The sequence below is a fragment of the Gossypium hirsutum genome, chromosome A07 (genome assembly GCF_007990345.1).
Source record: "Gossypium hirsutum isolate 1008001.06 chromosome A07, Gossypium_hirsutum_v2.1, whole genome shotgun sequence".
In the NCBI taxonomy this organism is placed as follows: domain Eukaryota; kingdom Viridiplantae; phylum Streptophyta; class Magnoliopsida; order Malvales; family Malvaceae; genus Gossypium; species Gossypium hirsutum.
The window spans coordinates 5,340,361-5,364,752 of NC_053430.1; the positions used below are offsets into that span (position 1 = coordinate 5,340,361).

At 32.3% G+C, this 24,392-nt stretch overlaps 1 protein-coding gene and 3 long non-coding RNA genes across 4 annotated transcripts; all 4 read right to left on the reverse strand.

Moving 5' to 3' along the window:
- Positions 1 to 507: 507 nt before the first annotated feature.
- LOC121232016 (uncharacterized) lies at positions 508 to 1,773 on the reverse strand. Its single transcript, XR_005930241.1, has 3 exons — positions 1,349 to 1,773; positions 1,169 to 1,246; positions 508 to 1,079 (listed from the first exon to the last, which is right to left on the reverse strand). It is a non-coding gene; the product is annotated as an uncharacterized lncRNA (long non-coding RNA).
- Positions 1,774 to 4,683: 2,910 nt separating this feature from the next.
- LOC121232017 (uncharacterized) lies at positions 4,684 to 6,525 on the reverse strand. The gene is made up of 3 exons (XR_005930242.1): positions 6,446 to 6,525; positions 5,934 to 6,008; positions 4,684 to 4,735 (listed from the first exon to the last, which is right to left on the reverse strand). It is a non-coding gene; the product is annotated as an uncharacterized lncRNA (long non-coding RNA).
- A 4,177-nt stretch (positions 6,526 to 10,702) lies between these two features.
- Positions 10,703 to 12,811, reverse strand: LOC107944419 (uncharacterized). The gene is made up of 3 exons (XR_001696212.2): positions 12,732 to 12,811; positions 12,220 to 12,294; positions 10,703 to 11,017 (listed from the first exon to the last, which is right to left on the reverse strand). It is a non-coding gene; the product is annotated as an uncharacterized lncRNA (long non-coding RNA).
- A 4,685-nt stretch (positions 12,812 to 17,496) lies between these two features.
- LOC107911460 (uncharacterized) lies at positions 17,497 to 18,493 on the reverse strand. Its single transcript, XM_016839278.2, has 2 exons — positions 17,865 to 18,493; positions 17,497 to 17,766 (listed from the first exon to the last, which is right to left on the reverse strand). Exons 1-2 carry the CDS (start codon positions 18,436 to 18,438, stop codon positions 17,705 to 17,707), a joined length of 636 nt encoding a protein of 211 aa, XP_016694767.2. The 5' UTR covers positions 18,439 to 18,493; the 3' UTR covers positions 17,497 to 17,704.
- Positions 18,494 to 24,392: the final 5,899 nt, after the last annotated feature.

Consider the following 24,392-nt stretch of genomic DNA (forward strand, 5'->3'; position numbering starts at 1 on the left):
TCATTGCGGTGATTGTTACTTGTCATGTTTAAAGTTGATAACTTTTTAAAATAAATTTGTTTGCACTTTGAATGTTGTTGATATTGTGGAGGTATGAAAGTCTGACTTTGAGGACCAATCCATTTGAAGCAACTTAGCTTCAAGATAGGATTGGATCGGATCAGATCTAACAATTGGATTCCTTAGATAGGGGAAAACGAATTGGATTGTAATTGATGTTTAGTATGTTAGCAAGCCTCGAAACTTCTTATATATTAAGAGATTTGTGTAAGTTTTGATCTAGAGAGTATGAATTTGTTCATTGTAGAATACTTTATTGAATGCATTTGAGAGAGTAAACACGTTTTGTTTACTGCCGAAAGAGGGATTGAGAGGTGAGTGGTCTAGGTATTTAGATACAAAAGTGAGATTGTTATACTAAAAAAGTGATAGAACTTAATACAATTATTGTATTGCAAATTAAAGATAGTAAATTTACTTACCAAATTAAGCTTCATAGATGTAAAGAAATTGAACTCTATAAACAATCTTTAGTGTCATTGTTTTACTCTGTTTGTCAATTTGTCCATCACGCCAAAAACTTCCATTAAACATTTTATCTTTTTCAGAAATTAGCAACTACAACAAGATTTTATTAGTTGCGATCGAGTCAAAGTAGAATTCCATTAATCGACCATTTGAATGGCATCTCTTTTTAGCCTGTGTGCGGATGTCTTATCAACAGAAATGTATTACTGGATCCCACTTGCTCTTCATTATCTAGCGGTGGAAGTTAGATGCTTTATTTCTGCATAAACAGTCCACATAAATTACATGGAGCGTAACGGCCACTTGAGATAACAGTTGATAAGTAAGATTCAGGATGAGTGTGGTTTATGTGATGACTGTAGCTTTCTCTTCCTGTAAAGTGTTCTGAAATACTAGCAAACAATTTATTCATAACTTGCCCAGAGGAATATATGTAAAATCATCAGTAACTGAGCTATTAATGACTTGAGGGCATCCATGTCGTGTCTGGAAGCATGTGGCTTAAACTGCTCAATACAGATTTGAATGGTAGCACCGGCTGAACCAGTTCCCTGTATGCATATGAAATTAACATGTGATAAAGAGTAAGCAAGTTATGAGCCTTCAAGTTTTGAGTTAGGGAAACAAAGCAATGCCATACCGATCAACGAAATATAATCCTTGAACCATCGGTGAAGACTAATCAAACATCTTGCTTTGTAGTTACACTTCCATCCACCTAAAAATACAGACAATCTATATTATAGATATTTGAAGATAGTACAGTAATATGTTGAAGGAAATCAAGTTTTAAGCAGAGACAACAAAAATGTAGACTTACAGGATCAGTGTATCAAAAGTCATTGGCAAACAGACGCAAAATAAGGTCATTTATGTTGTTCCAATAGGGTCGGAAGCGTGTAAATTATTATACTAAAAAATCACACAAAGTTCAATTTCCAGGGAAGAGAGGTGGATCACATGGATCTCTTAAATACCAAGTCTTTCCTTAGACAGAATATCCCTTCTATAGTAATTTAATAGCACAATTAAATACTACTATTATACCCTCAAATATTGAAAGAAAAATAGGACAAGAAAGAACACAAGAGTTTTAACGAGGTTCGGTAAATTATACCTACGTCCTCGGGAACTAACACTAGATGATAACTTTACTATCTTCAAGATATTACAAACAAATAGAATTCCTTAAGAATTCTCAAATTAGAGAAGAGAGAAAACTAAGAGAGAAAGATTGGTTGGGATGAATTGAAATGAGAAATGAGAAGGCCTATTTATAGTTGAGGTTCAAGGACCAAACAATAAATAGCCCATTATCTCAAGGACCAAAAAAATTATCCCTTGTCACTTTTCCAAAGTTGGTGGTTGTCATTATTGATTGTCTCCCATTAATGTTAATGGCAACCATTATTAATTGTCTTCCATTAATGTTAACAATCTCCACCTTGAAGATTTGATTAGGATAATCACATCTTCACACACTTCCTTCAACTCCCCAAATTCGATAAAGCTATCTTTTGTAGTGCCTACAAATGCGCTCTCGAGCGCCATACACCTGAAGGTGCTCAAATTCTCAGGATGTTAATCAAGTTCAAACAATGATTAAACTTGATTGTTGTTACCACCTTGGTCATCATATCTGCGGGATTATCTGCTGTCGGAATCTTCTGAAGTAGAATTTTTCCTTTTTCAAAGACTTCCCGCACAAAGTGATATCTTACGTCGATATGCTTGGTTCTTGAATGATAGACTTGATTTTTCACTAAATGAATAGCGCTCTAACTGTCACAATATAAACTTATGTGACTTTGAACAACTCCTAAGTCTTTCAACAATCCATTAAGCCAAATAGCCTCCTTAACAGCTTCTGTAACAGCCATATATTCTGCCTCTGTAGTAGACACAGCTACTGTAGACTGTAAGGTAGACTTCCAACTCACTGGGGCTTTCGCAAGAGTAAACAGATACCCCGTAGTTGAACGACGTTTATCTAAATCACCAGCAAAGTCGGAATCAACATATCCAACTACAAACTGACCAAGTGTTTCATCCTGTTCAAAAATTAAACCAACATCTATGGTTTTTCGAAGATACCGTAGAATCCATTTCACAGCTTGCCAATGTCCTTTTCCAGGATCATGCATATACCTGCTCACAACTCCAACAGCTTGTGAAATGTCAGGCCTCGTACACACCATCGCATACATCAAACTCCCAACTGCATTAGCATATGGGATTTTCGCCATATATTCTCTTTCATCTTCAGTCTTCGGAGATAATTGAGCACTAAGTTTCAAATGAGAAGCAAGTGGGGTACTTACATGTTTTGTGTTTTCATTTACACCAAAACATTGTAATACCTTTTTCAGATATTGCTTCTGATTTAAACAGAGCTTGCCTCTCGGTCTATCTCTACTTATCTCCATGCCGAGAATCTTCTTGGCCTCACCTAGATCTTTCATCTCGAACTCTTGATTCAACTGAGCCTTCAGCTTATCTATCTCATTTTGGCTCTTCGAAGCAATTAACATATCATCAACATACAAGAGTAGATAAATGAAAGATCCGTCATGCAGCTTCTGCAAATATACACAATTGTCATATTTGCTTCTTGTGTACTTTTGCCTTCTCATAAAGCTATCAAATCGCTTGTACCACTGCCTCGGGGATTGCTTCAATCCATATAGCGATTTGTTAAGCTTACAAACCCAATTTCTACCACCAGCATCTGTGTATCCTTCTGGCTGAGTCATATAGATCTCCTCTTCTAACTCACCATGCAAGAAAGCCATCTTAACATCAAGTTGAGCTAGCTCCAAATTCAACTGTGCTACCAAGGCCAACAAAATTCTAATGGAGGAATGCTTCACAACAGGGGAAAATACATCATTGTAGTCAATTCCCTCCTTCTGAGCGTAGCCTTTAGCTACCAATCTTGCCTTGTAGCGAATATCCTTCTTGCTAGGAGATCCATCTTTCTTTGCGAATACTCACATGCATCCGATTGCCCTTTTACCTTTCGGTAATTACGCCAATTCCCAAGTATTGTTCTTCAGGAGAGACTGCATTTCTTCATCCATGGCGCTTTTCCATTTATCACTTTCTAAGCTTTGCATTGCTTCTTGATAAGTGATAGGAATATCATCAACAACGGGAAGGGCGTAGGCCACCATATCAGTAAATCGAGCAGGTTTACGAATTTCTCTCCGTGGCCTTGCAACTGCAACTGGTTCTGGTGTACTTAGTGGTTCTTGGGTCAGAACCTCTTCAACCTCTAATTCCTCCATTGTGGCTGGAGAATTAGACTTATTAACTGGGCAAATCCCCATCTGCTCAAACTGCATGTAACACCCCTTACCCGAGACCGTTGCCGGAGTCGAGCACGAGGTGTTACTGAGCTTATTTTACCAATTCGGAGCATAAAAATTTGGTTTGAAAATTTATTTCACTGTTTACAGTAATCTGCCCAATCACGCAGCAGTTACTAAATTGATTATAACTCGAGCTACGGGACTCGAATTTTAATTCCGTAAATTTTCCCTGAAACTAGACTCATATATCTTTCTACCATAAAATTTTCAGAATTTTTGATTTGGCCAATTAGTACAGTTTATTAGTTAAAGTCTCCCCTGTTTCTTCAATCGACTGTCCTGACCTCTTGCCACTAAAAATAATTTTTCTCATTATAGTATTTTCACATGATATTACCACTTGTTTCTACAGAAAATAGACTCAATAAGGATTCAATACATATAAACTACAACTCATAACTATTTTTGTACCAGTTTTAGTGATTTTCTAAACTCGGAACAGAGGACTCCAGAAACAGATCTGACCCTGTCTCATTCAAATTCATATATCTTTCACCCTCTAATTCATTTTATACTATCTTAGGTGATTTTTCAAAGTTACGTCGCTGTTGCTGTCTGAATTCTGTTTCTTTGCAAAATTTACCCTTTCTTGATTTTCATACTTAACCATTTTAAAAGCCAAACATTATCACATACTCACACATCTTTCTTTAGCGATATCATAGATACAACATTCAAAATGACTAATCCCTATACATCACTTAGGTATATACATTACCTAGGTATGTACATTACTTAGGCACATGCCACATTATCAACAGAAAGGTACATCACTAAAATGTTTCTGAGGTCGGGATTACTTTGGATGCTGGATCGAACACTGGTTTTCTACAATCCTGCGCACGGAAACAACCGTACGCTGAGTATGGGTATACTCAGTGGTATTACCATAATTCAAATTAATAACATTAATTGATAAATTATATACATTTAATTTATGTCTACAATTATTCACTAATTGTCTCATACTTTAAATCAACTCGATCATTAATAACAATAAGCAATATTTCAGTCTTATATTTAATGGTATTCATACCTTATTTCACTATCTAAATTTTATTGGATTTTTCACATCTCATTCCAATAATTCATTTCAGTTCATATGAAATTCATTCAATTTATCACTATATTTAGTATCAATTCTATTGCAATTTGTACTCACTAATATCATATAACAAAATTTACTCTTTATCACATCATGAACTTTGGGCTCATATCTTTAAATCTCTTATTTCGATTTCCAATTCACACATCAATTCACAATTTCACTTTTTCGTTTCTTCCCATAGCTCAATCAATCACATTTATTCAATTTTCTCATTTCAATTATTTACCCCTATTAACAAGACTCGGACCTTGGCGGATACACGGATCCAACCAAACACACCAGAATGGCACCCAGTGCCTCATCGGATAGTTCGAAGCAATAGTTGACACCCAGTGTCTCATCGGCCAAGCCGAAGTAAGATGGTACCCAGTACCTCATCGAATCTATCCGAAGTAATAGTATGACACCCAGTGTCTCATCGACTCAAGGTCGAAGTATCCCTGAACTCTTCCAATCCTATGGCATGCCAACTATATCCGACTCAGCCTGACTAGTTAATAGGGTTTCCGAATCACATTTCAATTCAATCACTTTCTCATACTTTCAATTCAAATCATTCCCATTTAATCACCATTTGTTTCAATACATTTTTCTATTTCAAATTCACTTTCGATTTAATCGCAATTCAACTCAGATTCATTTCCCACTTTCAAATCAATATACAATTCACATATTCACATATCTCAATTTAATATCTCCTTTATTCAATTCATATTTTAATTCATTCAATTAAATATTGATATTCTCCTTATTTTTATTTACTAACATATTATTCAAAATTTAATAATTACTGTCAATAAATTCAATATCAATACGTATATATATATTATTCAATTCAATTATGAAACTCACCTCAATTTGCTTATCGTGTATATTAATTTAATTTTAAGAATTAATAATTAAATTCGAATTATGGTAATACTAACCGAAATTTCTCCCGAGTCAATCCTTGTCCACCTTCTCCTTTCCTTTCTCGGACAATGACTCGTACACGACATTAGCTACGTAATTAAACAATTAAAAATCATTAATACTCAATTTCATTAAAATATTTCCCGTATACCTAAACTTTACCCAAATTCTAATTTAATCCCTTATCAATACTAATTTTATTTTTCCATTCTAACTCTATATTATCTCTTAATTCTTACTATAAACTCAGTTTAATTCTTCAATTTCCCCATAAATCCCTAATTTCGGGATTCTTTCAATTTAATCCCTATCAATTCAAAACTTATGTTTTATTTTACAAATCAACCTTTTACTAACTTTTAACTTAAAATTCAATCATTTTAACCTCTAATTCATCAATTAATTCAACATGAACAACATCTAATAATCTACTAACTTCCAAAATTTCCACTTAAATCAAGTAGTATTTTGCTCTAGGATTCCAAAAATATCAAAACCATAAGAAAAGGGGACTAAATTGACTTACCAATTGAATTTAGAAGTTTTGAAACCCCTGAACCGTCGCTCTTTCTTTTTCTTCTTTCTCCCTTCTCTGTTTCGTTTTGCTCTCTGTTTCTTTCTTTTTCATTTCTATTCTTTCTTTTGTTATATATATATAATATAATATAAAATATTAATAATAATCATTACTTACATATATATAATATATATATTAACTAGAATATCTCAGATATTTCTTTCATTATGCCGCCTCAACTTTAGAAAAGGCATAATTGCCTATTTGGTCCTTTTAACTTTTCTTTAATCTATAATTAAACTTTTATCCCTATTGCAATTTAATCCTTTTTCATAATTAACTATCGAAACATTAAAATTACTTAACGAAACTTTAATATTATCCTACTGACACTCCGTAAATATTTATAAAATATTTACGGCTCAGTTTATAATATCTAGGTCTCGATACCTCGTTTTCGACCCAATTTACCTAATAATTTCTTTTAAATCACAAAATTCACTAATTCAAAAATATTTCTAACTTTTTCATCGAATTTAGTGATCTCAAATCACTGTTCTGACACTACTGAAAATTGGGCTGTTACAACTCTTCCCCCCCTTAAAAAATTTCGTCCTCGAAATTTCTCACCTGATACAAGCTATTAAGTCAAATCTTTCTTCACCCCTTTCAATCGAAGTCCATAAAAATTAATCATAACTCATATCACTTCCGAACTCATATCAAAACTCATTTTAGAAATTGATACTATGCCTGAACTTAACTGAGCAGCTCTGATGTTCTCTTGCCATCACTTTTTCACTAGTAGTATGACTACCAAGAAATTTCCAGTAATTGTCTGTCGAAACATAACTGAGAAACCCGAATTATCTTATTTAATACCTTTGAACGAAGATCTTGGAAACCCATCCAGCGATAAGAAAACAGATAATTTAAACCCATTGTGGAGACCCAAGATGTACTGATTCCATCACTGATTATAACTCAATTAACTTTTCAATGAATAACCCACTCTGATTAAAACAACTGAGTCGATTTTATCTATCAGATAATAACATTTCAGAATAATCCATTCTTCTTGTTGTCAAAACAATCCAGATATACCATATATCATAATCCTCTCGGAACACCAATCGAAAATTTCCACAAATAGCATTTAACTCAAACGAATTTTGACATTCCATTATTGACTTGTTGACATAATTTCAGAATTACCTGAGAAGTGGAAACCAAAATACAAGTTTGAGCTCAATCTTCCTCCATCTACACTTTTGCCGATGTCAACCCTTTCACGAAAACTAGAAAGGAATTATATATATAATAAAACTATTTCAATCATTAACATCGAAGCTTTGAACTATACCGAAGCCACAACCATCAAATAGATTAAAAACTATAGAGCTATAATAGGACCGACGTTCCAACTATATAGATAGAACAATACCTCAACATCAATAGTGCACTCCAAAATAGATGAAGAAAACCGAAGTAGTCCCAATAACAACCAGTGCAGTAATACAACTTCTAAAATCTGAGATCCATATCACCGAGTTCCCATGATCAAACCAAGATTTATAACAGTAATAAATATAATTACCTCCGGCCAATGAATATCTTGTACGGATAAACCATGGTTAATAGATAAGATTAGACCATAAGAATAATAAGAAAACCGAGATAATAAAATCCAAGATGTGAAACTATACTGAATTTTCGAGAGAAAATCCAAAAGAATATCCCAGAGAAAATCCAAAAGAATATCCCAGAGAAAGTCCAAAAGAATATCCCAGAGAAAATCCACAAGAAGAATATCACTTGTACGCACTAGAAATAGTTGTGATAAAGACAATATAAATTCCATATATATATAATTCGGAGCTTCAACCAGTAGAAATAGAAAATCGTTTCATATGAGTCTTATCATCAAATCTTCTATCGAACATAATAGATTAGAAAACCAAAGAAAGATAGAGGAATCCCGATCATGAATCAACCAGACTAATAATAATTTCGTCTAACAATACGATTAGCCAACCTTGCTATATGATAAGAATCATATCTGAAAATAAATAATTGCATATACCTCTGAGGATAAAAGAGCATATAGAATACCCATATAGAATACCCAGAAGAGATCATTGTAAAATACTCGACTATAACAACTGCATTCAGATATGTTTACAATTTTCAACACAATCCCACTGATTATTAAAGTCATCAATAATCTCACATTATACCAATCATTAAAGAAATCAATTCAGAAGAAATTCCGATTAACCTGCTCTTTAAATTTTATACCTGAGTAAGTCGGTTACTCGTGAATAGCTTATTCCTTAATAGCGACATTGCAAATCCCAATAATCATTTAAAAAAAATCTAATATCCTTTCTAGAACTCTCTTTACTTGCTATCCCATCCACAATTCTGACTGCATTATTATTCCTTCAATTATTGAACTCTTCAATTTCACACTTGTAAACTTAATGAATACAATTCTTGTAAATTCCATTGTTCAGGTGAGGGGGTGAAGGTCGTAAAGCCTCAAAATTTGACTCTTATATATATACTTATATATATATATACACATAACATGACTTTTATCGTCAATATATTCATTACAAACATTCATTTCGTACCTTATAAATCTTTACTCATATAGGCAACTCCCCTTTTCTCTATCAAATACTCAAATATCACTTTCATCACTGTCGGAACTAGATCAATTGGAGACATTTTTGTCTATTAGTAAAACATTTCTCATTTATCAAGGTTACTCTTTTAAGTGTATAAATGTATATTTTCATCCTTATCTATAAGGATTACTATTTTAAATCTCCATACAGAACTAAATAACATTTACTTATTCACAACTTTAAATTATTTTATTACAAATACATGCTTATTTATTCACAGCTTTGTAACTTATTTTCCTTTATAATCATTCATCATTGAATCAAAGATAATCTTTTATCTTGTAATAATTTTTTTTAACAGAGACCCAGTAGACGAAATAGAACACTTAGGATATACGGGACTGATACAGAGGTGCATTATTATGCACTATTAAACAGAGAGCACAAATGCGCTAAACGGAGAGCACTAACGTGCTAGTGATCAGAGAGCGTGCTAATATTCAGAGAGCACTGACGTGCTAAATATCAGAGAGCACCGATGTGCTAATAATCAGAGAGCACCAATGTGCTAATAATCAGAGAGCACGCTAAACTCCCTTAATATCCTAATAGTTCTAACCTCGTCTACTTGGGCAAATTATTTCATTCATGTATGCATATCACTTTTACACTTTTCGCACAATACTTTTACATGCTTTACAATTTAATTCTTGTACCAATAATTCGTGCATTTATACCTTCTCTATCTTTAGCACATGTAATATATTTCAAAACTTACTATTCATCCATAATTCTTTAATAATCCTTATCATCTATTTCATATATTACTTTTGTATATTTTATAATTTAGTTATCAATTCAACAGTTTGTAGAGCACTATAATTTATTTTACAATGAAACATATAACGTAATATTCATCATCATATTCATTCGACATTTTCAACTCTAAAACATAAGCAAATATATCAGCATCCAAATCCCGACTCAATTCGACACAATTATGGCATGTACCTCTAAACTCAATTCTGAGCTCGATTTAGTCCGAGAATCGACTAAACCTGCAAAGCTCTGATACCAACAAAATTGTAACACCCCTTACCTGAGACCGTTGCCGGAGTCGAGCACGAGGCGTTACTGAGCTTATTTTACCAATTCGTAGCATAAAAATTTGGTTTGAAAATTTATTTCACTGTTTACAGTAATCTACCCAATCACGTAGCAGTTACTAAATTGATTATAACTCGAGCTACGGGACTCGAATTTTAATTCCGTAAATTTTCCCTGAAACTAGACTCATATATCTTTCTACCATAAAATTTTCAGAATTTTTGATTTGGCCAATTAGTACAGTTTATTAGTTAAAGTCTCCCCTGTTTCTTCAATCGACTGTCCTGACCTCTTGCCACTAAAAATAATTTTTCTCATTATAGTATTTTCACATGATATTACCACTTGTTTCTACAGAAAATAGACTCAATAAGGATTCAATACATATAAACTACAACTCATAACTATTTTTGTACCAGTTTTAGTGATTTTCTAAACTCGGAACAGAGGACTCCAGAAACAGATCTGACCCTGTCTCATTCAAATTCATATATCTTTCACCCTCTAATTCATTTTATACTATCTTAGGTGATTTTTCAAAGTTACGTCGCTGTTGCTGTCTGAATTCTGTTTCTTTGCAAAATTTACCCTTTCTTGATTTTCATACTTAACCATTTTAAAAGCCAAACATTATCACATACTCACACATCTTTCTTTAGCGATATCATAGATACAACATTCAAAATGACTAATCCCTATACATCACTTAGGTATATACATTACCTAGGTATGTACATTACTTAGGTACATGCCACATTATCAACAGAAAGGTACATCACTAAAATGTCTCTGAGGTCGGGATTACTTTGGATGCTGGATCGAACACTGGTTTTCTACAATCCTGCGCACGGAAACAACCGTACGCTGAGTATGGGTATACTCAGTGGTATTACCATAATTCAAATTAATAACATTAATTGATAAATTATATACATTTAATTTATGTCTACAATTATTCACTAATTGTCTCATACTTTAAATCAACTCGATCATTAATAACAATAAGCAATATTTCAGTCTTATATTTAATGGTATTCATACCTTATTTCACTATCTAAATTTTATTGGATTTTTCACATCTCATTCCAATAATTCATTTCAGTTCATATGAAATTCATTCAATTTATCACTATATTTAGTATCAATTCTATTGCAATTTGTACTCACTAATATCATATAACAAAATTTACTCTTTAGCACATCATGAACTTTGGGCTCATATCTTTAAATCTCTTATTTCGATTTCCAATTCACACATCAATTCACAATTTCACTTTTTCGTTTCTTCCCATAGCTCAATCAATCACATTTATTCAATTTTCTCATTTCAATTATTTACCCCTATTAACAAGACTCGGACCTTGGCGGATACACGGATCCAACCAAACACACCAGAATGGCACCCAGTGCCTCATCGGATAGTTCGAAGCAATAGTTGACACCCAGTGTCTCATCGGCCAAGCCGAAGTAAGATGGTACCCAGTACCTCATCGAATCTATCCGAAGTAATAGTATGACACCCAGTGTCTCATCGACTCAAGGTCGAAGTATCCCTGAACTCTTCCAATCCTATGGCATGCCAACTATATCCGACTCAGCCCGACTAGTTAATAGGGTTTCCAAATCACATTTCAATTCAATCACTTTCTCATACTTTCAATTCAAATCATTCCCATTTAATCACCATTTGTTTCAATACATTTTTCTATTTCAAATTCACTTTCGATTTAATCGCAATTCAACTCAGATTCACTTCCCACTTTCAAATCAATATACAATTCACATATTCACATATCTCAATTTAATATCTCCTTTATTCAATTCATATTTTAATTCATTCAATTAAATATTGATATTCTCCTTATTTTTATTTACTAACATATTATTCAAAATTTAATAATTACTGTCAATAAATTCAATATCAATACGTATATATATATATATTATTCAATTCAATTATGAAACTCACCTCAATTTGCTTATCGTGTATATTAATTTAATTTTAAGAATTAATAATTAAATTCGAATTATGGTAATACTAACCGAAATTTCTCCCGAGTCAATCCTTGTCCACCTTCTCCTTTCCTTTCTCGGACAATGACTCGTACACGACATTAGCTACGTAATTAAACAATTAAAAATCATTAATACTCAATTTCATTAAAATATTTCCCGTATACCTAAACTTTACCCAAATTCTAATTTAATCCCTTATCAATACTAATTTTATTTTTCCATTCTAACTCTATATTATCTCTTAATTCTTACTATAAACTCAGTTTAATTCTTCAATTTCCCCATAAATCCCTAATTTCGGGATTCTTTCAATTTAATCCCTATCAATTCAAAACTTATGTTTTATTTTACAAATCAACCTTTTACTAACTTTTAACTTAAAATTCAATCATTTTAACCTCTAATTCATCAATTAATTCAACATGAACAACATCTAATAATCTACTAACTTCCAAAATTTCCACTTAAATCAAGTAGTATTTTGCTCTAGGATTCCAAAAATATCAAAACCATAAGAAAAGGGGACTAAATTGACTTACCAATTGAATTTAGAAGTTTTGAAACCCCTGAACCGTCGCTCTTTCTTTTTCTTCTTTCTCCCTTCTCTGTTTCGTTTTGCTCTCTGTTTTTTTCTTTTTCATTTCTATTCTTTCTTTTGTTATATATATAATATAATATAAAATATTAATAATAATCATTACTTACATATATATAATATATATATTAACTAGAATATCTCAGATATTTCTTTCATTATGCCGCCTCAACTTTAGAAAAAGGCATAATTGCCTATTTGGTCCTTTTAACTTTTCTTTAATCTATAATTAAACTTTTATCCCTATTGCAATTTAATCCTTTTTCATAATTAACTATCGAAACATTAAAATTTCTTAACGAAACTTTAATATTATCCTATTGACACTCCGTAAATATTTATAAAAATATTTACGGCTCAGTTTATAATATCGAGGTCTCGATACCTCGTTTTCGACCCAATTTACCTAATAATTTCTTTTAAATCACAAAATTCACTAATTCAAAAATATTTCTAACTTTTTCATCGAATTTAGTGATCTCAAATCACTGTTCTGACACTACTGAAAATTGGGCTGTTACACTCCACCTGTTTTGGAGTACACTCCACCTGCTGTGGAGTATTGCTCATCTGAATATCTTTATCTGCTACCTTTTTCAATGTGACAGATTCATCAAAGGTAACATCTCTGCTACAGATCATTTTCTTTGTGCTTAAGCACCAAAGACGAAATCCCTTCACTCCAGAAGTGATTCCCATAAAGAGAGCTTTCTTTGCCCTCGGATCTAACTTTGACTCCTTCACATGGTAATATGCAGTGGTTCCAAACACATGTAAGGAATCATAATCTGTAGCCGGTTTTCCAGACCATACCTCCATAGGAGTTTTTCTTTCTAATGCAGATGATGGCAAACGATTAACAAGATGGCCAGCGTATGTCACAGCCTTAGCCCAAAATTGCTTGCCCAACCCAGCATTGGACAACATACATCGAACTTTCTCCAGCAATGTTCGATTCATACGCTCTGCCAATCCATTCTGCTGTGGTGTATCCCTAACTGTGAAGTGTCGAACAATACCATACTCTTGGCACACATCGAAGAACGGATCACTTTTATATTCCCCTCCATTGTCCGTCCTAAGCCGCTTGATTTTCTTGCCAGTCTGGTTTTCGATCATAGTTTTCCATTTAAGAAAAACTCTAAGCACTTCATCCTTAGTTCTCATGGTATACACCCAAACTCTTCTGGAAAAGTTATCAACAAAAGTAACAAAGTAGTGTTTTCCTCCCAATGAAGGTGTCTTGGAAGGCCCCCACATATGTGAGTGAACATATTCCAAAATACCTTTTGTATTATGGATAGCAGTACCGAATTTCACTCTCTTTTGCTTTCCCAGAACACAATGCTCGCAAAATTTTAATTTGCAAGCCTTTGCACCTTTCAACAATCCTTGCTTTGCCAGAATTTGCAAGGATTTTTCGCTGGCATGTCCCAACTTCATATGCCACAACTATATTGAGTCCAATTCTTTGTTGCCGGAAGCTGCAGCGACTGCTCCAATAACTGTACTACCTTGGTAGTAATACAAGTTATTTTTCCTGATGCCCTTCAATATCACAAGTGCGCCAGATGTCACTTTCAAAACCCCATCTCTCATAGTAACAACTGAACCATTGGATTCCAAGGCTCCCAATGAGATGAGATTTTTCTTCAAACTGGGCACGTACCGAACATCAGTCAGAACTCTGGTTGATCCATCTTTATTCTTTAATTGGATTGAACCTATCCCAACAGTTTTACAGGCATTGTCATTGCCCATATAAACAACTCCTCCATTTAGTTCTACTAAATCAGAGAACCACTCCCGGTTAGGGGACATATGATAGGTACAACCCGAATCCAATATCCACTCATCTGAATAGAACGACGATGATGATGCAACCAGTGATAGTTCAGAGTCACTAGTATCATGCTTAGCAACACAAGCATCTACAGCAGCTTTTCCCTTATTCTTCAGCTTTGGACAATTTTTCTTCTAGTGGCCTTTCTCATGACAAAAAGCACATTCATCTTTCCCGAGTCTGGACTTTGACTTTGATCTCCCCTTTTGAGTTTTCTTCCGAGTGTATGAACGACCTCGGACTACTAAAGCTTCTGTATCTCTGATTGAGTTTTTCTGTTTGTCCTTCTTTCTCTGTTCATAACTGTATAAGGCCGCACAGACTTCGCTCAGAGATATATCACTCCTGCCATGAAGTAGAGTAGTTTCTAGGAACTCAAACTCCTCAGGAAGTGACCCCAACAGCATCAAAGCCAAATCTTCATCTTTGAATGTCTCATCCATATTCAGCAAATCAGTGACTAACTGATTAATTTGGTGATGTGATCATTCATTGTGGTACTTGGGACGTATGTGAAGCGAAACAGTCTTTTCTTCAAGTGGAGCTTATTTTGACTGTTTTTCTTCAAAAACTTTTCTTCAAGTGCCACCCACAACTTAATTGCAGAAGTCTCCTTTAAAAAAGCATACCTCTGCTCTCGAGAAAGGCATGATCGAATTGTGCCACATGCCAACCGATTAATCGCCTTCCAATCTTTCTCCTGTACATCATCTGGTTTCTCTTCATCAATGGCAATGTCTAGACCCTGCTGAAAAAGGGCATCTAGAACCTCACTTTGCCACATACCAAAATGGCCCGTGCCATCAAAGATCTCCACGGCCAATCTTGCATTTGCAATTGTCGATCTTGTCCACATGGACGATGTTGAAGCTCCTACACCCACCGTTTTCTCCATAATCTTTCAATATACCTAAGGAAATCTTTTCTGATGTGGAAGATCAGTTTAAACTGCAATCACAGAGCATACTACGATTAACCTTCGGCTCTGATACCACTTGTTGTTCCAATAGGGTCGGAAGCGTGTAAATTATTGTACTAAAAATCACACAAAGTTCAATTCCCAGGGAAGAGAGGTGGATCACATGGATCTCTTAAATACCAAGTCTTTCCTTAGACAGAATATCCCTTCTATAGTAATTTAATAGCACAATTAAATACTACTATTATACCCTCAAATATTGAAAGAAAAATAGGACAAGAAAGAACACAAGAGTTTTAACGAGGTTCGGTAAATTATACCTACGTCCTCGGGCACTAACACCAGATGATAACTTTACTATCTTCAAGATATTACAAACAAATAGAATTCCTTAAGAATTCTCAAATGAGAGAAGAGAGAAAACTAAAAGAGAAAGATTGGTTGGGATGAATTGAAATGAGAAATGAGAAGGCCTATTTATAGTTGAGGTTCAAGGACCAAACAATAAATAACCCATTATCTCAAGGACCAAAAAAAAATTATCCCTTGCCACTTTTCCAAAGTTGGTGGTTGTCATTATTGATTGTCTCCCATTAATGTTAATGGCAACCATTATTAATTGTCTTCCATTAATGTTAACAATTTATAGTAGCTGGTGCAGATGGTTTAAGATTTGGTTAAGACATCATTTTTACTTTTGACTGGAGGATAAGTTTACAGTGAATAACAAAATCCACAAAAGCAACATAAATAAGGAACAGTTGCCTTAAAACATAAGTTAGGTCTTTAATGGTGAATACACACACAAGGGAGCAGCAAAAAAGCAAGTATTCAGGCCCATTATGCAATTCTGAAAATCTGGCTGGTAAATAAGTACCTATGAAGCCAAACGAAGAGTCATATTAAACTGTCCTTTGTAGAGATAGTGAAGAGAAGAGAGTGCAAATTACTTTTTTTTCCTTCCACTCGCAGTTTGGAGCTAATCAGATCTGAGAAATTTGGAGAAATTTAAACTATTCACAAGTGTTGATATATAAGTAAAAGTCATATGTAGCCTATGTATTAGGATTAAGGTTGCATTTTGTCTTCTCTATTTAAAATGGGTAAATTAGTCCATACACATTAAATCAAAGAGTCAACTTGTCATTCTATTAAAAATTTCATTAATTTCTATGATAACTTGGTTATAATGCCAACGATATAAGAACTTATAGGGTCACATTCTCTGGTTGTAATGACCGGAATAAAGTAAATGTTGGATTATATTCACCATATCAGACAAGTTAAATTAATTATAGAAATGTTATTATAATTATTTTATTTTGACATAAATAAAAATTCAATCATTTTCTTTTTAGGGTAAACTATAAAAATAGTCTTTTTTGTTTGCTTCAGATTATATTTTAGTCACTTATGTTTGAAACATTACGTTTTAGTCACTTATGTTATTATTCTGTTACGAAGTAGTCATTCTACCTTTAACCTCCATTACCTCTCTAATAGCAATCCTACGTGGCAGTCCAAATGGGATTTAAATGCCAACTTGAATGTCCAACTAGGATGAGAATAATTTTTTCAGTCAAAATGGAAAAGAAAACTAAATGTGATTATTTTTATAGTTTACCGGGATTATCAAATGTGGTTAAAATAAATAGATAATGAAAATACTAATTTTTAGTTGATTTAACTCTTCTAATTTTATGTCTAAAATTATTTATAATTTTAACTATAAATTGAAATCAATTATAAAGATTGATATTTGGCTCATGTAATAGTAAGGTTTACAAGGGTAGTTGGAATACTGAAATGACAAATCTAACTCATACTTGGCATGATTCTATCATGGAAATATGTTATGTGAATTACTGAAATGACAAATGGAACTAATTCTTTGCATGATATTAGAGCATCAAAAGATGTTAATATTGCAGCGAGTAGGTGAAATACTGAAATGACAATTATAGCTCGTTCTTTGCATTGCAAGGAGTAGGTGGAATATTGAAATTACAATTCCTCTCCAGTTTTATTTCGTCAATCAAAAAGTATCAACTTCCTAATGACAGTTCTATTGTACTTTCATTTGAGATAAACCAAATATAGCTTCAGTTCCATGGATCTCAAATCCCTCCCTGCAATATGAAATGATATTCATAGCCTAGAATTTCTTGATGCATTTGTGATAGCAGTAACTCACATATCCTGCTTCTTTCTTTTTATCTGAAAGAACAAGGATACCAAGAAATGTTTTTATCAGAAATCGATATTGATACCATGAAAGATTTAAAAGACAAGTTCACTTAAAAGAGTCTTTTTACCGGATTTGCAAATTTTGGGCATGGAATATGCACAATGAATGGTACAGTTGTAGACAAGCTGCCAGTAATAGAGTATGCATCTTTTCCCACAGATTTCCTTGCATAGGTTATTAAGAAGAGGAACTTTGTGTCTTATGCAAAGCGTAGAACACCTTGTTTTACAAGTGTTATCTAAAATCCATGGATGTTTAGGAGGATATGGAGGTTTTGTAGGTGAGGGTGGTGTAGCTGAGGACAAAGGTGCGGGAGATGGAGGAGGTGACTGGATTTTGACATTTGAATCTGTTTCATTAGGAAATTCCGATTCAAAAGGGTCTTCAAAAGGCTCATTGGGGTCTTGAGGAAATATAGATTCTGAAGAGAGAGAGGTATTGGGAGAATGTGATTGTTCTTCAAGAGATGACTTTTGGGTCTCCCTGGGGTATTTCATGTCCTGAGAATTCTGAGGAAATTCAGATTGCGAAGAAGAATAATCAGGAGGGAAGTCTCCTTGAGCGTGAACTGCAATAAGCATACATAAAATGGAGACTACATTGGTTATCACAAATCTCTTCTTCATGGAAACTGTTTCCATTGTCTCAAAAATATTTTTGAATGAGTAGCTAAAGACGAACAACAAATTTATAGGCCATGAACCCATTGGAATGCTTGCCACTGATTGATCCTTATTATAATTGCTAATATCTAATTAATGGGGTAGTCTAAGTTCTATAAAGGTTAGGAGTTGTGATATCTTTTATGTAGACATATAAAATAAAGCATGGTACATGAGCCATTTTGGTAGAGTGAGTGTCCTAGTTCTTTAATCCACGCATCAGCATTTTCACAATATTTATTTTACTAGTAGGTCCTATTTTGTAAATTATGGTTTTAATTACCGTTTTGGTAGTAACTGTCATGTATAAAATGTTATTAATACCTTGTATTTATATTAAGGTTGAACAAAACTCAATTCGACTTGAAAATTTTTTTAAATTTTGTGTTACCTCAAATAAATAATTTAATTTTCGAGTTTGAGTCAAGTTTAACTTTACAATAAAGATAACTCGATAAATACATCAAAACTTTTCACAAGCAAAATCAAACACTAATAGTAAGAAGAAAGTTATAAAAACCACCTAAAATTATAATCAAAATTAATTAAGTTACAAAATATATCAATCTAAATGAACACTTTAGAAAATTTTAATTCTAAAATAAATTAACTTAAATTAAGAAGATATTTTAATTTCAAATTTTAAAAACAACGTGAAAGAAAAGGGACTTGATTGAAAAGTTTTCAAAATTCAAATGAAATTAAAACTTAAAGGAACCAATCATGTTATCTCAAAAAGCAGAAACATTAGAAAATTTGAATAAAAAAAACTGGAGGGACTAGATAGAAATTTTCCCATTTCCCTCACTATTTAACCCCCTAAAACTTTTTCTTTTTTTTTTTGAAAAACACCCTCCCTTTTCTCTTTTCTCTTTTCCCTTTATTTTCCTCTACCTTCTCTTTTTCTCATTTATCTGTCTCGTCATTGGAGAACCCCATATGAAAAAGCCTTTAGTTTGCACTTCATTCTGACTTAATGTTTAAAAATAGTTTCTCTCTATCTTATGTTAAAATGGAAGTTGAGAAGTCTCAAAGTCAAAACCAAATTATTACAAATAAGTCTCTTCAAATACCTCACATTCACAAAAATTCCTAAACAATGAGTGTCTATACACACCCCAAAACGGTTAATGAGAAAGTTGACTAGCTAACTATTTATAGCTCTTCTCCAAAGTTGATTAGCAACCAAGAGATAAGAGTTTAATATAACTTTAAACACTGATAATTATCTTAAAAGATATTCAAATAAAGCTATTTATAGAACAATTTCCATCAGCTTCAAAGCTCTCAAGAGATAAGAATTAAGTATAGCTTTTCCAAGCACATAAAACTGCTCTACCTCTTCTCCAAGTCATACAAGCAAATGATGATGATTATCCTAAAATGTTAACCACAAAATATTTCCACAGTTGAGGCCTTAATGATATTTAATTAAAAGTCAAACATGACAACATAAAAGACTTCAACTGTTCCAAAATAGATACTTCTAACTGTAGTTTGAACATGAAAAGAGACAAGCAGTATAGGTAGAGTTTTAGCACAAGAAACCTCAAACTAATCAAACATGGGCTTCAAGCAATATTCATGTCTCAACTAGTTTGGTCTTTAAAACATGTTCCTTTAATGTTAATAATGTCAACCTTAAAAGATTTTGATTGGAACATACACTTATTCTAGCATAAGTGTAAATAGTAGATATAGTTGTATTCCACTACTTGTTCTAACACACCGTAGAACAATTAAATATTTCAACTCAAAATTCTTCAGCGGCGCACTGCACACAATGGTTGAAAATTTCAAAATTTTCTCTTTTTCAAATAAAAAAAAAACTCTTCTTTCTTGTTCTTCTTTTCAAAAAAAAAAAAGTCGTTACTTTTCCCTTTCCTTTTCTCAAATCTATGTTTAAAACCTTAAAAAAGGATAAAAGAAATTTTATTTTATCTTCTGGGCTTAAGGAAATTGATGGGTCTCTCATGACTTTAGGTTTAAACCCCGGTGAGGTCATGTTCATTAGAGCCTTCTCTCTTTCTCATCTCAAAGCCCCAAAAACTTCTCGAAACCAAACCTCAATTATCAACAATGCATCCACACAAAAAAAAAAGGGGGAAAAGAAAAAAACGAATTAAAAAATTATACATTTGGTATTCTGAAACTGCTACTGCTTGTGCTCTCTGTGTTTGTGTGTGCCTATTGGTATTCTTTTCTAATTTATTTTTTAAAATTTTTTTGTTGTGATGTTGATAGTGGTTGATGTTTTCTTGGGTTCACTATACGGGATTTCTATAATGATGAGATAAAAAAAAAAGACAAAAAGAAAAAAAAGCACCCTTATTTAATTAGGCAATTAAGGTTTTTAAAATTTATTTATTTGTGCCTCAGAAATGTTAGATTTGCATGCTTGTGTTCTTGATCAGGAAGAAACTTTTTTTTCATTTTCCTTCTTTTGATTTCCGAGATTCATTTTTAGCAGTTTTGATATTTTCAAAAGTAAAAATAAAAAATACAATAATAAGTGGTATTTACTACCACTTTGATTCACGACAACCACTTTATGGTTCAAAACCATAAACTGAAATATCATAATAATATGGGCCTTTAGGCCCAAAAGTAAAATGGACTTTAAAATGGACCGTTTCTTGGAATGGGGCTTAAAACTAGTTTCAAATATGGACTTGGGTTGGAATTTAATTGGACTTAAAACGAGCTCTTCCATCGAACCTCGTTATTAATAATTAAAAATTATTTAAATACAAAATCAAATTTATTTATAAAAAATGTTTTTATTATTTTCAAAATAATCCACCATGAAAAACCAAAAACAAATAAATTTCAATTCAGCTTGTCGTTATTTCAACCAAAATTTTAATCGAAATCCTTAAATTTTATGAAAGAAGTTCAATTTAGTCCCAATTTAAAAAATCATATTTTAATTTAAGTAGCAAACTAGATTAATACTAAATCAAATTTAAAATCAAAATCAAAATCAAAATTGATTTTACTCAAAAGTATCATATAACCTCTATTTTAATAGATTCAAATCCCAATAAATTCGAAATCACATACTCTGGACAAAATTAGGTGTCTATAACTGCCCCTTTTAGTGTGTTGCTTGTGTAATAAGGAAGGTGCAAAGGCATAGACACCTATTTTGTTTTGGCCCTTCTTTTTTTCTTTTTTGAAAAATAAAATGAAATAGAGAATTAACAAATGAAACCTTAAACTAGCTTTCTAATCTTTAAAGGTGATTAATCTCATAATTAAACCTTTTAAGGCATAAAAAAACTTTATGTTTCTAAAGTAAAACAATCTTACAACTACTCTTGCTTTAATTCATTTCTACTAATTGAATATTTAGAATGGTTGTTTGTGTTTTGATTACCATGTGCTAAATTTCTCTAATGGTTAATTAGAATGTTGGTTGTTAAGTATAGTTAATGTGAATGTTAAAGATTGATTGGTTGATTGTTTGATTCGGTTAAAACGCTTAATAAACTACAAATGATTATTGTAGTTAGATATGTAGATAGATGAGGCTGAGATAAGAGTTTATTAAGTAGAATGTTAATATGATTGTGTTGAACAGTAAAACCTAGAAGAGAGCTATAAACTAGCTAAGACTGAGAAGAGATCCTGAATTGTAGTTCCTAGGTTTGAATGAGGTCAAGAGGAGATTGATTAGGGATGACAATTGATACGATCAAGACGTGTTAGCTTGGCTAGTAACTAGTTGACTAATCGATTATTGCCCCACTAATTGCATTAGTCTAAAATAAGAAGGCGGAAGTTTAGGTTAGCTTACTTGGTAGATAATCTAGCTTAGCTTTCTATGTTTTGATTTTAATTGCATTAATAATTCCTAAATCGACTAGGTTGGTAATCACTTAACTAGTAACTTGGGTCACTAGTGCATAGTTATCACATTTCATTTACTCAGAAAATCACTCTGTATATTTCTAGTATGACACTTTACAAATATAGCATGGTGATTTTAGAGGTATTACACTTAAGAGAAAATCATGTTTTACATGCACTAGAGTACATTTACCCATTTGGCACTTGTGCATGATTATTTGGAAAGTTAGAGGGTTGATCTATGTATTTATTCTTTGTTTTATAATTGGTCAATAAAGGCAAATTTCTTGATGTAAACTAATGTTTGCTATGATGATATCAACTTGAAAAATATGAAGATTTGGCATTTGAAAATATGTTATACCATGAATTGAGGCATTGCCTAACTAAACTTTGAAATATGTTGATCTATGGGTTTGTGCTAGTGATGATATGTTAATTGATACTTTAAGATAATGTTTCGATTATATGAGTTATATTGAATTGATGCTAACATTATAGCATGCTTAATTGCATAATGGTCATATATTATGAAATTGGATTTGCTAACACCATTAAACTTTGGAAAGCTCAAGGCATAGTATGTTTGTTTTGTATGAAAGTAGTAGGGGTGCATATGAGACTTGATTTGATTATTCCAACATCCAAGGCCTAAGTCTCATCCACAACTTCGTTACTCCTACTTTGAACTTTATTAGTTTGAACATGTACTTGAGCCACTAAGGGGATTTTCATGTCTTTAAGTATATTTCTATGTGATTTTAGAATATTTGATATATTTGTTATGTCTTGATTTATTTTGAGAATATTAATTACTTTTGGTTTGAGTTGTGATGCAAATTATATGCTTATGCATACATTTAAGTGTTAAAATTTATTTTACCTAGTGAATTTTTTTTATCTATTATGATAATGATCATATTTTTGCAAATTTTAAACTCGTTTTTGTATTTTCAATATGCTTACAATGATTTAGTGTCATTTCGTATATGTATAGAGACATTTATAGACTCAACTTGTGATACTTGCTTTTTGCATTTTTAAGTCCGTATCTCAAGACATTAAGAATGTATTCAAAGACTCAAGAACAATTTATGAGATCTATGCTTCTCTAGGTACATATATTGAAACATATCATAATTGTCTTGATACATGAACACTAAAATCTCATGCCATAAAACAACAAAACTAAAAACATTATTTAGAGGCCAAAGTCTCAAGACATGGTGCTAGTATCTCGAGATATATAGGTCAAGTCTTAAGATATAGCTATATTGTCTTAAGACACGAAACTTCAAAGCTGAACTTAAATATAAAAGAGGCATATCTTTGACATAGCTATGTATTTTTCTAAGTTAACCTAGTATACGTAACCTGCCTCTGTGTTTGATTGTCTCTGACTCCAATATGTTGCGTATAAACCCGTTTGAGTTTGAAATAGCTATGTATTTTTCTAATTTAACCTAGTATACGTAACCTGCCTCTGTGTTTGATTGTCTCTGACTCCAATATGTTGCGTATAAACTCGTTTGAGTTTGTTTATCACTTGTTATATTTTTTAATTGTATATGTCACACTTTAGTTATTTTTGTTCAAACTTTTAGCTTTCATGGTTAGTTTAATGTTTATTTTTTATTGCTTTGACAACAAATGTGACACTTTGCATCTAATCATCTTCCAAGTTAGGTATAAAATGTTGTATCAAAATTTAATAATTTTTATTTATAATTAAATTAAATAACATATATTATAAATACTAGAATTCTGCCACATATATCTATTTGAAAACTATGTATTTATAACATACAGATTAGCTTTAAAAATAACATATATTAAAGCATAAAACAAATTATTTGAAACTAATCAATAATATTAATAAAATATATACAACATTATAATAAAAAATAGTTAGTTCAAAATAAACCTAAAGTTTTACATTAATTCAATCCAAATTAATTCAATCCCAATCCCAACCGATGATCAATTATTATTTTTAATCGTCTTTTTTATTTTAAATTTAAATTCGTGTAAACTATATTTATTTTAAATCTAACTATTATAATAGATATATAATAAGGCTC

Bases quoted from the DNA above. Each gene is read 5' to 3' on its own strand.
- LOC107911460 (XM_016839278.2), bottom strand. From the start codon at position 18,438: ATGGAAACAGTTTCCATGAAGAAGAGATTTGTGATAACCAATGTAGTC. The intron at 17,767-17,864 runs GTAAAAAGACTC...TTGTTCTTTCAG, and splicing joins GCCCAAAATTTGCAAATCCG to ATAAAAAGAAAGAAGCAGGA.